Source organism: Zeugodacus cucurbitae, chromosome 5, assembly GCF_028554725.1.
Source record: "Zeugodacus cucurbitae isolate PBARC_wt_2022May chromosome 5, idZeuCucr1.2, whole genome shotgun sequence".
NCBI classification, from domain to species: domain Eukaryota; kingdom Metazoa; phylum Arthropoda; class Insecta; order Diptera; family Tephritidae; genus Zeugodacus; species Zeugodacus cucurbitae.
Window position 1 is genome coordinate 74,175,201 of NC_071670.1, and position 14,693 is coordinate 74,189,893.

At 43.3% G+C, this 14,693-nt stretch overlaps 1 protein-coding gene and 1 long non-coding RNA gene across 5 annotated transcripts in view; one reads left to right on the forward strand and one right to left on the reverse strand.

The window, feature by feature from the left end:
* LOC105212812 (teneurin-a) overlaps positions 1-14,693 on the reverse strand; it is a 224,497-nt gene that overhangs the window by 56,805 nt on the left and 152,999 nt on the right. For all 4 annotated transcript variants that reach the window (XM_011185098.3, XM_011185099.3, XM_011185101.3 and 1 more), the window contains 5 exons: positions 10,747-11,976; positions 10,169-10,363; positions 8,525-8,734; positions 4,066-4,251; positions 596-742 (listed from right to left, as the gene is read on the reverse strand). In XM_011185098.3, the coding sequence (XP_011183400.2) occupies positions 596-742; positions 4,066-4,251; positions 8,525-8,734; positions 10,169-10,363; positions 10,747-11,976 (1,968 nt within the window). The remainder of the gene's footprint in view (positions 1-595; positions 743-4,065; positions 4,252-8,524; positions 8,735-10,168; positions 10,364-10,746; positions 11,977-14,693) is intronic.
* Positions 4,247-7,783, forward strand: LOC128921858 (uncharacterized). Its single transcript, XR_008471170.1, has 4 exons — positions 4,247-5,170; positions 5,283-5,441; positions 5,509-6,500; positions 6,582-7,783. It is a non-coding gene; the product is annotated as an uncharacterized LOC128921858 (long non-coding RNA).

Genomic DNA, 14,693 nt, shown 5'->3' on the forward strand with positions numbered 1-14,693 from the left:
CTTCTAGAAAAGGTTGAGTCTGTACAAACGGCTTCGCATATTTGACCCGTTATCGGCTGACTCATTTCCAGACCATCCACATACGAACCGTATTGATCTGTTCACTGGCGTGTGAACGGCATATTTTTTCAATTGCACAACAATGTAATCTTTTGTTACAGCTAATCATGTCGGAGGTAGTGAAAAGTTGGTCCTTCCTATTTCCATTATCATTCATAACTGTAATATGTTTCTGTCTGTATGTTTCAGTTGCAAGTGCTTATGAGCTTCATTTGTTCGAACGCTTCCTTCCCTGCATTGTTCCCATTGATACTTTATTGCTTTATTATCGCTTTCAAGTTGCCTTTTACCTGTGGGCGATGTAAACTGGTCACATGTGTGTTCCTCTTACAATCTCAATGAATGCAACTCCATCGCGTAGTGTATAAACCATACATAAATATGTAAGTGTCGACTTCTCTTTAATAAAAAAAAATTGTAGACTGACATAATACCAATCATATGGCTGGCTTTGAAGTTTTTGCGTTTCAAAGTCTCCGCGGAAGTTCTCTAATATATGAATTGAATGAGATAGATATAAAGATATTTCACTTACCGCCATCATTGTCTATGTTGTCCTTGCAATTCATTTCCAGCGCAATGGAGCAGTCGGAGCCAGCCCAGCCCTCAATGCAGTCGCAACGGTATTCGCCATTCTCCAGCGTACACTGTCCATGCCTCGAACAACCGTTCTCGCATCCAGCTGGAAAGAAGTTCAATCAAAAGAGCGCATTTAAATTAGCTTAAAAATATTTATCGAAATATTCAAAATAATAACAGTAGTTCCCCACAACAATTTATTGCTTTAAAACAAAATAAATCATTCGACATTCACACCCCCATATTGGCCTCCTTGTAGTCAAGCTCACTCCCAGCAGGCTTCAAATGCACGGTGAAAGGCCAATTTTATTTGAATAGCAAGAAGTTTTCTTCTCGGCAAATAAGTTCACTTAACTGTCAATTACAGTCCACTCCATTCAGTAGTTTCCCTTTCACTCTCTCTGTCTCTCGCTATTCGATTGGCCATGCAGCAATAAAATATTTGACGTAAATGTAGTTCGCTCCCTCGACAAGTATTATGAACTCAAATCGAATTTGAACTTTTCAGACACACAGAGAGACTACGATTCCATCAAACGCCGCAGTGACTTGACTCCCAGTGTCTTCCGCCCAAGTGGTGTCATTCAAGTTTATGAAACAAAATAAGGAGTAAACTAAAAGTGTGTAAAGGCACGGCAGGCAAACGAAAGGGAGACGAAGCATTTTATTTTGTTATGCCACACACAAAGAAAAAAGAGGAACAAAAACATGCGAGAGGAGATTGCAGGTGAAGCAAGAAACTGTTGAAAACCGCACGATGTCCGACCTCATACAGCGGGCGTGTCCGCTTTAAAGTAATAATTATTCTCAGTAGGAGATTTATGAAATTTCAACAAAGGCGCTGAACATTTGGCAAAAAGAACTGCTGTTTCTGATGCTGATAGAAAATATTTGGAACTCTTTCGTTATGTGTAATACACAAGTCACTGTTGTAAATGCCGAAGGACGGTAATAAAAGAGTGAAATTTAGGAAATGTTTGCCAAATTTCGCTGTGAAAGAGTTCAAGTAGAGAAAGCTAGAGTTGAAGTAATTCGAAATCAATTTAGGATCAATAAATGTGTACACATTACACTCCATACATACATATATACATAGAAACGTACATACATATGAACAAATGATATTTACCGCTCAGCTGTCGCTAACAGTTTCCGACCGCGCGAGACGCTGTCATGTCGCCGTTGAGTTTCACTTTGTACTCGCAGTGACATTTACGACGCAGATAAGAACAGCGAAAACAACAAGGAATTCGGAATGAGGCAGTTTTTTGCTTTAACATTTTGCCAGTCACGACAGGATATTAGATTGTGACAAAAAGGCTGCCGGCCGCCATGTTGAAGCTGCGCCATCAGCAGAGTCATCAGAACAGCGAAATTATCAAAGTTCTTGTCTGCTGCAGACCAAATTTGCTGAAGCCTTGGCGGGCATGATGGAGGTACCAGCGGGCCGGCAGCGTCGTCTCGAGGTAAGGCATCCTTAAAAATGCAGAAATATTGCTGCACACCATCGCCGCCTGCGATGTGGCATGGAAACTCTCTGCAACACTCTCCGTACATGCAAAGTCCCTGCTCGTCATCGAATGTGATAAGGTGAGTGGGTGTTTTTTTTTACATAAAAATTATTAATAACAAATGGCTTCGCCTACATATTTCCAGACGAGTTTCGGAGCTTGCCATGAACTCATTTTCAGCCAGTTATCACTTTTTTTAGGAAAAGTCAAAGTGGAAAGAAAAACAGAAAGAGTGAAACAATTCTACTTCGTTGCAGAGCAGCTTTTCGGGAAGTCAGTAAGTGCTTTGCAAACTCGGCGGTTACGCGACTCTTCACACAGGTCCACGCTTGCCAGCTCTCACTTGTATTTGTGTGCGCTGGGTTCGTGTGTTCGCGTTGGCTGTTGATGGCTGAAATTTTATTGTTTCTGCGCTCGTCATCGATATGTTGACGTACTGCGTTTTTGCCTTCCTGCTGCTCTGCGCCCTGTATATCGCCGTATTTGTTGCCTACGATATTTTGGCTTGGCTATATCGTTGGCTGAGTCGACGGCTCCGCTCCGCAGAAGTGCCGCAGCCACCGCCCTACCCGCCTCATGTACTCAACCGAGCAGAGTAGCAGCGCAAAACTTGGCGAAGAACTCCCACAAAGAGGACATCAAATAATCGATTGTGTTCTCATGACTAGAAATTCTGAGAACCTAGGGAATGGGATGATGGCTTCAACGTGAGACCGCTCAGTATTGACAGCGTTCAGCACTGTTTGAAACCACAGACAAAAATCCGTCAAAATATGCATACTTTGACAGTTTCAGGATAAATTTATCATCTCCATAGTTTTATATACAAAATACTCCTGGGTTGTTTCAAATTTTCTTAACCTTAGTTGAGTTAAGGTTATTATGGGCAATTTATAATTATTATTTATGACTTGATAATTACTTATCCAAACAAATGCCTTAGATTTGTGATTTGAAAGAAAACTACATGGTACCGGGGACAATTGGTTTAAGTTGACTTAACACATTACCACAAATAATATGTATATAATATATTTTGTCAGATAACACATAAATTCAAAACATATTTTCAATCAATATTGATTCATAAATAAAACAACAATTGCCTATTTTAAATCGAAAATGGAACCCCAATACGTTTGTATCAGAGTGACTTTACCAGCTACCTGTAAGTGGTTTCACTCTTAGTGCCAGTCTTAAAAACAGTTATGTGGTGGCGGTGGTTTTTTATTTCGTCTTGCCGACCCTGGTGATAAAGGCCACTAAATGGGCAGTAAACTCCTTTGTAAGGGTCATTGTGCTACGGTCCATCGATTATGATTACAGACCTTTTGTTATTCCATCTGACCACAACACATTCACACATTAACGAGCACAACGAAACTCACACCCGTAAATGAAAACGCAGAATTAATAGAACGGAAATGTTTTCCACTTCCTTGGCATTTGCCGGCGCCGACCGTGCGCGTGTGCGTGCAACTGTGTGCGAGCCGCCGCATATCCCCATGGGTGAGGCGTTGCAAGGTGCGTTTTATTGTACTAAATTTGGCTTAATTGGCGTTAATTAACGCTTGGCTTCATAGAGAGCAATCGGCGTTTGTGTGTCGCATTGTGTTTTGCTCGTTGTTTCCTTTCAATTTAAGCAGCGGAAATGGCAAACCGCAGCTACAGCACTCGCCGATAATTAACCATTACTCGCCACCGCCACCGTCATCGAGGCCGGAGTGCACTCCGAATGCAATTCAACGGGCGAGTTATAGTCGTAATTTGAAGCTCCGCAATTGTGCATTAAATGCACAACCACACACCTTGCACACTTCCATGGCACCCAACTGGGTCCATATGCGTATGTATGTATGTAGGGCATATATTCTTACTCAAATAGGAATCACTATAAAGAGGAATCAATACTTACGGAGCGTACAGTGGCGTCCATTCCAGCCCTGCGAGCACACGCAAGTTCCATTCTTGCACTGCCCATGTTCCGAACATCTGGCGTCGCAGGGCAATTGATCGCAGAGATTTCCAGTCCAGCCGGGATTACAACGGCACTTACTCGACTCACAGACACCGTTGGGACCGCAGTCCAAACTGCAGACAGCTGCAAAGAGAGGGGTATAAAAATATTAATATGATATTATCTGTGAAGAGTGGAAGCTTTATGAATCTGCTTTTCTTGACAACGAAGAATAGTGCATTTAAGTAAAATAAGTAATAGATGATAACAATTTGAAACGAGGCCATTCACAAAATTGCTTCTTGTATATGGATATTTCCGTTCGTTGTTCTTTAAATTTGTTCAATTTCGCTATCCACTTGCTAACACATTCTACCATGAGGTCAGAATGGAACCTGAGTTACTAGCTAAACTCGACGACAGTCTGCCAGATGTGACCGCTTGCCGTCGACGGCATTCCAAAAGCTCTGGAGTTTTTGTAAGTTCGCGATTTGTGTGGTCGTTTTTGAACTTCTATCCGCGGCACATACAGCCGCACCCATCACCCGCACACCTAAGCACTCATCCCGGAGCGGTTTGGAGAGAAGTTCGCTTTGTTCTAAATGATAAATGATGGCGCGCTGGAAAGCAGACTTGTGGAGTTCGCAAAATGAAGCTGAATTGTGAATAAAGTGAAATTGATAGACTTTGTCGTTGCCGATGGAGGGCCTTAAGATGATACCCACGTATGGGACATATACGTGCGATCCCAATATGGCTTAAATAAAGTATCAACTTCGTATTGATTGAGGTACAGAAAATAACTAAGCCAACAATAGAGAGGATCTGACCTGAAATGTATTAAAGATAACTGGGTGAATACCGGCGCTTTTCTTGGTGGCTTCATTGTTACTCTCATATCTCTATATTTGATTTTGGATTCTTGGTGATGTTTGCAAATCTAGTTTATGATTTAATAAATATGCACTTATGTGTATAACTGGAGGACCGACAAAGGACAATATTAAGTGCATAATTACAAAGACCAACATAAGCGGGGGCTAATACGTGGTGTTTTGCGCAGGTGATTTTTGTACTATTTACATTACATTCCTGTTTATTAAAGCTAGTCCCTACGGGAGCATTTTTGCTTCTACCTACATTTATCCACTGGCAATTTTTCACGATTTCTAAAGAATTCACATGCATTATGGGAATGACACTCTGTATGCAATTGCCGGCGGTGTATCTGTATGTCTGTGGGGCTGAATTGCATTGACCCCCACTTCCACCTCTTACATATCGAAAGGACATTAACCCGCCGCTGCTGCTGCTATGCAAATCCATTCGGTTATGTAAGCGTCGTGTAACCAATTGCACCTACATCACTTTTCATTTTATCCACTAGTTTCTGTCTCGCAGGATTTCAGCGCAGTCACGTCGTCTACTCACCGCCTCCTCCATGCACGCCACAGGCACATGTCCCGTTAAACCCAAGCAATTGCGAATTCTGGCAGCTACATATTTACTTTGCGTATGCCGATGAGTTTCTGATGCAGCACGTGGCCTGGCGCAAAATCGCGTGGAGACAGGGGCTGCGCAGAGTCGCTTGGAGTGACGATGGCGGGAGATACATGGGCTGCGCATACTGCAAGCACTTCACGATGAGTTGCTGACTACAAATGATAAGGAAGCCATTTAGACAGCCTGGCTGACAGCCAAAGAGATTGGTTGCTGTAACTACTTAGTTGGGTATGACGCCTGGTGCTGTATTAGTAATTTTTCTACCGAGTTGACAAAGCTACTGCAGAATGCAGGTAAATGAAGATGACGTACATGAACGATCACCACAATATTATGAGAGAGCTGTGAAGATTACACTTCATCACTGCTGTGCCATTGGTGGTGCAAAATATGGAGATGTTGTCAGAGAATGGACTATGAGCGCTAAAGATAACGCCATAGGGAACTTCGAGACTCACAAGAAAGTTCACTGTTTACATACACCTATTCAAATGACCACTTCAACGGTTTAATACAGTGTAGTGCTTAGTATTTGTAAGGGGCACACATTTCATGTTCGTCGAGTGTCCCCCTCCCACACTGAACCGGCTGCTTTGGCCTGAGGATGTGTTGAATTCAGAAATGAGGTCAAGGATATCATCCTTTGCGGCAGCTTCCACTGCACTGCCCACTCGTCGATGAGCACCAGTGCACTTACCTCCCGCAATCGGATACAAATTTCAAATTGTATATAGTGACTGCTGAGAAGCAACGGGAGCTCACAGTTTACAGCAGCCCACAAGGCTGGGAGCTCTACGAGAAAGATTCGCGTGCGTGTGTGAGCGACCACTTAATCACTCTTTCCACATGTACTCCATTGAAAATGATGATATTGAATAAATATTAAAAAGGTAAGACAACTTTAGCACAATAACTGGCCTTGATGGCGACCCCCTTTTGAATTTTTCATTAAATGTTGTAATAAATTTTAGACTAACACTGACACTTTTGTATTGATGCGTTGAGTTGGCGGTCTATTCAGGCATCCAGTGATGGGCGCCATTGAGTTTTAATGAGAGTTATAAGTGTAAAAAAGAAAAGGAAACGGATTCAAGCTCCCACAAGAAAGACATGGAATGGGGCGCAATGTGATGTGGTCGCTTTTGAAGCGCTATTAAAACCATAAAAGAGCGAATATTTGCAAGGTATTTTACACACAGCATACTAAGGACAAGTGAAAATCAATCAAACAAATTACACAAAAAAAATATTCTGCTTACGGATATCAAAGAGACGGGTGAGGTCTTTATGGTCCCATGTGTGCTATATGTTTGAATAATTATAATATGCAAAGGAAAAAGTTATGATAAATTGAAGATAATGATGAAAATGCAATGATGCACTCACACAGTCAAATGTGTTAAAGGGAAACTCATTTAAAGAAATCTCTTATTGCTCCAGTATAAAAATAAAATTTACAGATTGTGTTTAAAAATTATCTACATTATTATTACGAAAGCGCTTGCATTATCTCAATCAATACAGTTGTTGTGTTTGTTTTGTTGCCACGAAATATAAAGGTTTCTACTTTTGACGTTGGTAAGAAGACCCAAAGGCGAAAGTTTGTAGCATTAGTGTGCATTCGACATTCGTACAACAACATCAAAATATGACCGATTGTCAAAAGACAGCTTATTAGAGCCAGCTTGTTTAACTCACGTGTCGTGGGCTTATACATCTAGACCCAGAGCTGCCTGTTCATGGCAGAGTCTATGGGTATTTACTGTACTTCGGCTAAATCTCTGGAGCATAAATTGAAACTGAATTCCATAAATTCAACTTTCCATTATTAAATATACATGCAAGTAGTGTAGAATGTTAGTGTGCATGCCTTAGCATTGCATGGATTAGAGAAAGAAGGACATGTCGGCTCATTCAATGTTTATGAGCCAAGTGAGATATTACTCATACGCAATGTCGTACAAATGCATTTCTACTCTGCGAAGCAAATCATCTTCTGTCGAGGACATGAGTGCGCTATTTGAGTGTGTTGGTGCATTACATTAAGCAATTAATACTGTTGTTATTCATTTGATGTCTTCGTTTGTGTGTTTCTGTGTGTGCAAGCAAGTGATGCCGAGTGGCACTTGTCAATTCTTGCAGTACGTACTGATACATTGTCATGCTCCAGACTTTCAAGGAGACTATAGTATTTTGTATGCAGAAAGCCCCTGCAGGAATCAAAACCTTAAGTATTGCGGTGTCTTTCTTCAAGTCCTTCGAAGATTTCACTCTCTTTTGCAGTTAAATGATTTCTTAAGCTTTCGAGAGGATGAAGAGGATTTGCAACTAACTTCATTTTAAACAATTCCAAACTTTCTTCCTAGCGGGTCTCCCAACTCTGTGTGCACGCAATTATGGCATTGGCTAGTCAGTTGCATTTGTGTTTATTTTGGCTTGATTGTTTTTAAATATATTATTAGTTTTTCATTTTCTTTCAACTCAAAATAAATACAATTTGGTTTCAAACGATTTACCAATATTTGTTCAAGTTGCACGCGCTGAAGAACACAAAACTGATATTTCTCACACAAACATTTTCGTATTCTAAATTGTGTGTATTAAGTTCAAGGACAATATGAAAATGAAACACTATTATGTTGCGTCCTTTGTGTTCCATCTGCATGAATACGTATGTATATGTTGCAAGCATTCGAGTTATGAGTTTTCCTCATATAACTTTATCTAAAAAAAGTGTTTGGAATAAACAAATACAATTTTCTTCTACCTAAGATAGAGGTTTGAATACCTCTAAAGCGATCTAACACATTTACCGGTTCATTTACATTCCAAGAACTGGGTCCTAAATATAACGAGGTATTATCATGCACTCACTGAGGAATAAATAAGTTAAATAGTTAAGTCGTTCACTTACCTTGCGAGCAATCCGGTCCGGTCCAATGACGTTCGCACACACACTGGCCTGTCTCCAAATCGTACGTGCCGTGTTCGGAGCAGCCGGGCAGGCACTGGTACACCTGCTGATCGATGGTACCGCAGTCCTCACCCTGCCAGCCGGCCTTGCAGTAGCACTGACCGGCCACGCAAGTGCCATGTCCGGAGCACAGGGGATCAAGGCAGTCATCTGGATGCCAACGGATTCGCGAGTGCGGCAACAATGCATGCGTGGGGCGGGTATTGGACGAAGAGGTTAGCGATGGATTAGCAACAAGGATGCGTTGGACACATGTAAAAGAAGTAGGAGGAGAACAAGAATCGATTAGCATGTTAGACACGTAGAAAAGTGGTCATTAAAACGAGACTGCGCTGCGGTTCTAACGTCCGAGCGTTCGCTTGTTTGTTCACGTCGCAGTAATTGGCATTGCAAGCTGTACAGACGACCGAGATTCCGCGGGCTCTTCTTCCGCTCGCTTCGTGACTGCTCGTTCAATGTGCGTCCTGAGCGTGTGTGTGTGTGGGTGGCTTATCTATTTTATTGATTATTTATTGGAAAAAGACTCCCATGTTTGCCTGAACGTTAGCCCACCTCTGTGGGCGGACACAGCTGCACACTGCCAGCTAGGTTCGGTTTGGAATTTGTTATGCGCTTATCGGAGCCGTTTATTCGACTCGGAAAATGCGTTTGCAAATGCAGCAGATTTATCTTTCGATGTGAAATATATGCGTTTGTGAAAGGTGTGGCATTGCAATAATTGCTTTTGAAATTTATTTATTGCTGCAGGAAGTGCGCATGAAGATATGAAGGAACTTGGGTCCGAAATGTGTGTAATTTTTGAGCGGCAATCAAAAACCATGCCGGAGGGAGTCTCAAAAATCGAACGTATTAAGCTATTAAGAAATTTGTCCGTAACTAGTTCACACATAAGTTTAATCGAGCCATCTGGCAAGCAGCGAGTCAGAAGCAATCAGAATGGAAAAGAGATGCAATTTGTACGCTTGGTCTTAACTGGCACTCGCATAACTGTACCTACTTTCACAGCTGCACGTGTTTATGCAGACTTGCAACTGTCAGTTTTGTTGATCTGGCACTTCAAAATGGCCATAATAAAAGTTCTTAAATTTTCCTCGAAGTCAGAGCGAACACCAACTTTCGTTCTGCTGATTTTTCCTCACATCCTGTTGCTGCCTTTGCTGCTTCTGCCACAGAAAACCTGCAGTGTATTCACTTTAAGCGAACGTCATGTTGAACAAGTTTGAATACCGGTAGTGCAGAGTGCGGGGCTCTCCAAGGCATGTCAGGCGCTGGTCGACCGCAACTCAGTAGACGTACGAGGTAACTTGGCTTGGTGGTTCGGTTCGTTCGTCAGACTGTCCGTCCGCCTATCTGTTTGTTTGCTGATTGCTTGTTTACTCGTCTGTCTGTTTGCTTTTAGGAACTTGTAAACTCCGGTTAGCAGCACATCCCACACACATACACACAAACGCGCACACATACACACACTCCCGCAGACCAGATACACCAGGTAACACGGCATAGCTGCAGTTGAGATGTGTCGGTGCGCGTTCATGTGTGGGCTGTTGGTGATGGTAAGGGAAACTCTACATTGGGTTAACTTACGTTGGTCGCAGAACGGTCCCTTCCAACCGCGTTCACAATGGCATTCGCCCTCTATGCAGCGTCCATGACTGGAGCAGTTCGGCACCTCACATTCGCCGACTGGTATGTCGCACTCGGAACCCTTCCATCCCTCTTCGCAGTGACATATGCCACCACCGTAATGGCCATGAGCGGAGCAAAGCACCGGACAGACACCTGGTTGAAAGAAAAGGAAAATGAGAAAACGTTTGGATTGCTTTTATCAATTGAAGCTCTCTTAGCCAGTTTTAGACACTTTTGGTCCAAATTAAATTTATTTTTTTCCTAGATTTCGGAATAAACCAATTTTTATTTAGCTTCCGAAATCGAAATATATACCTTCTAAGTTCGAGTAGGGTTTATTATAAAAAATTATCGATAATTTTTGCGAATAAATTATTGACTTTTTTGCAAACATATATTACAAAAACATGGTTTGGTTCAACATCCAATGAACTGTTATTCAGTGTAATTGGGTGAATTTCGAAAGCATTCTCTTTTCATATTTTGTAGCTTAAAATAAAAATTTGGATAATGTAAATTCCGATATGTATACTTACTTTTCGAACAGTCTGTACCCTGGTAGCCATCGATGCAGTCACATTTGCCAAGGTAGCAGCTGCCGCGACCAGAGCAATCGTTTGGGCATGTTGTGCTCACTCCCTCGGCCTCCTCCACCACCAGAGTAACCGAGTGGGCTACTAGTTCGTCATTGTAAACAGAAATGAACCACAGACCAGTATCCAGGTACTGCAACAGCGACACATTGACCATCATTGTATCCAGGTCCAGCGCCGGTAGTCCACCCATGCCATCGGTCATACCCCCAGCTCCCCCAATGCCCATGGCCGAGCGCTTATAGAGTTGGTGTTGTGGCGCTGTTTGTCGCTGCGCGTAATTCTTGGCGATGTCCAGCGGCGTTTCTACATCGTAATCACCTTCGTAATAATCGTCGTTGTCGGCTTCATCCAGCGAATCATCTGCATCCACATAAAGGCTTGACAATCTATTTACTCTACCAACGGATTCGTGCGACACGCGTTGCAGGTTTTCATCCACATCCTCAACGCCAGCTTCACCGTTACTCATCAATTCGATGTCGGTATTGAAGTCCTTGAAACCCTGGCCGCTTTCATTACGCCACTGAGCAGCTCGTTTGTGGCGCAAGTGACTATCCAGGCGCCCGCCTTTGATGAACTCGACAAAATCGTGTTGCGTCACAGACGGTGCCACATTGCGGCGCGAGTAAACCGCAAAGCTAGCGCCCCACGGTAGCGTGAAATTGAAGCGAATAAAGGCTGGATGCTTGTTGCGGAATTCCAAGTTCCAGAATTGGTATGGCGGAATGTTGGCGTGGTAGAATTCATTAAAATCTTTCAGCTCCACCACCTGCGGCCACTTCAACAGTTGCTGTTGGTGCTGAGCCGACTGTTGTTGTTGCGCCGTGTACGACTGGTCCTGAAGGTGGGAGGTAGCATCTAATGGGCCGCCAGCCAGTGTCTGCTGATGATTGTTAGCGTTTGGTTGTTGCAGTAGCAGTTGTTGCTGCTGTTGTAGCTGGAGCGACGGCGCCGAATTCTGCATGCCACCATAACCGGTGCTAGTGCCACTGTGGTCCGAAGTGCTCGTTTGTATCGATTCCTCTGTGGGGTATGCCGTCGGCAACTGACCCCCATTGACGTTGTTTCCGCTCGTCTTCGTGTTGCCGAGCAGATCATGTGGTTGCGATTTCACATCTTGGACTAGGATGCAATTGGTTGTGTCCATGTTGGGTTTCATCGAACTCACGGCTGCAATGAAAATTGGAAGAATATATGTTAATTTTTTTTGTGATTTTTAGGTGTTTCGACAATAGTTCTCAAGGTAGAGCAGTGAATAAAATATTTCCAGTTAGTCGGAAATTGTAGGGTCATAAAACAACAGCGACGAAAAAGATGCACAGAATTCTTGCGAAAAATAAAAAAATTGCCACACCAGCGCAAATATCGAATTCGCGGCGGACAAGTCCATAAATGCAGTCTAACAAGAAAAAGAATATGCACACTTCCCCATACTGAGTGCCTTTGTTTGCTAGACCATGGAGTAAATCATGGAACTCAAGCACTGGATGGGCCTTCCCTGCAGTCAGAAGGACGAAGTGAAATTCAGCTAATAAAACAAACACGAATAACGGCTTCGCTGTTGAGCAGGCTTTTTATGCCACAATTCATGTTAGATGGCCACAAAGTGCTGAAGTATTTTTGGCTTTAAACGAATTTATGAGAATGCACGTCTCGCCCGAAAGTAGAAACTCCGGCAGCCAGAGCGTTAAGGCTAGCTGAGAGAACGGAGCCGCGCGGGCTTTCGAAGGAAATCGATTACTTAAGCATAAATTATTGGTTGTCCGATCTAACGTTGCAGACTACCACCAGGCAGAAGGGCGAGAGGCGCCTACAAATTTGTGCGCAAAATTTATTGCGAAATGGACATGCTCAGCATCGACGGCTTATTGCAGGCGCATATGGACACTTGCATCTTATTGCCACCACGTGCTGGAGAACCGCACGCGTAAATCAAAAATTTCGTGCTGAGGCAGTTTCGTCCGCTTAGCTGCCGCTCTTCTATTTGTGTTCTCCAACCCGCACAAAGAAATGTGCGGACAAATATCTTGGGATTTCAGCATTTCCATTGCTTCATTGGCTTCCCTCGAACATTTGTTACTTCAGCCGAAATCGCTTTGCATACCTTAAGGAGCACCTGCTGCTTCTCCACCCGGCTTCTTTGCCAGTTAGTCACTTTTCGATTAAACGATTTATTGAAAGTGATTTCGTAATTTATGTACTAGAAATGTTTCTTTGAAAGCTTTAAATTTGAAGAGGTGGTATCTAATCGCACATTGTGTGCCATTCCCCCCGGCCCCACCGATGACTCTGCCAAAACTGCGAGTGTCCCTTTTCTTCTTCGTTTTGTTTCTTCGTTTTGTGCTCGGCTGTCAGACAAATTTAAATAAGATATCAACTGTGCGCGGTTGTGTGCGTGTGCCACTGCCACAGTTTCTCTGTTTATTTTAGATTGGCAAAAATAAATATTTCACTTCGACAGCCCGAGGGCTTGGGAAAACATTGCGCAACAACAGCGACAACAAATACTCGCATGTGTGTGTGTTTGTCTATTTGCGAACGAAAGTGAATACAAATATTATTCCAGAGATGCCTGCGCATTGTTTCCGAATTACATTTCAGCATCAGCCGCATTCCACTGGCTCACTGGCTTACTGGCTTGCATTGCGGCTTATCAGACGGGCTGAGCAGACACTTGAACGGCCGCTAAGACCCGATGATTGAAAAATGGCTATTTAATGACATCCCGGCAACTGGCAACTCAGCTGCCGAAAAGCAAGCACAGTTTTCACTTTCAAATTGCGATCAACGAAATCTATCCGAAGTGGCAGAACCCACACATATCCGCCAGCATACTTTCAACTATGCATCAATTCCTTCTTGGAAACCCCTCCTCTCGTCTGGCATTATTTATCTGATGCTCGGCATCAGTTATACGGAAATCTATGGTCGATGCTTGTGAGCCCAACTTTCACTAATCAAAGCCAGTTGTCACAGAGAGGTCGTCTTATGTGGGGCAAGTCAATAGTAACTACGATATGCATTAGCTAAGTGAGCTCCGCCTCTTCAAGTCTTTCCACCCAGTGCCCTACGGTATTGCTTTCGTAAGCGACTTCAATGGCACACAATGCTTGAAATACTAATTAGTTGAGTTTTGCACAAACAAAGCACGACTCGATGCCGCCCGCACTTCCCAATGCATGTTCCCAGAATAGAACAGTAGGAGAGCGCCGTGAGCACTCAGAGCGTCTCAAGCAATTACGAGCAATTTGTGCACGGCCACACACAGGCGCACATGTGCTTGTTTACATGCAGAACTATTTGGCCCAGCAATCGATAGGACATATTAATGAATCCTTAAGGAATTGCATTTACTTCGAGTTCCACCGTGGTCTCCTCCGCCCATCCGTCGAATCTGTGACCGGCTCCGCGACACCATTCAAACGGCGAAGTCAATTTATTCTGGCTCATCAGGCGATCGAATACAAAGAAAGGAGGAGCCGGGAGAAGCAGAAAAGCAGGAGAATCAAGTAAATAAATAAGTAATGACGCCAACAAAAAGGAGTGTCATTACGCACATAAGTAGCCGCAGTGTGCGGGCTTACACGTTCGCCTTGTTTGCGGCACAACGCACCGCCTCCCGCACCGCAACGGGGTAGTTTTTGTTGATTGTGTGGTAAATTAAATAAGCAACGCCTGTAAACAAAACCCAATGCAAACCACTAAATATAATCAATTTTAATTGACAGGCCAATGGCAATGCCAATATAACCATTACAATGGCGCACAGAAACAATGCCGGGAATATCACTAAAACCGCACACGAGTCTGTATGTGCGTCCGTCCACATGACAGAGCTAAAGCTATCGCAAACACAAATGTACACAGGCCCACGCCAGGACCAGCTC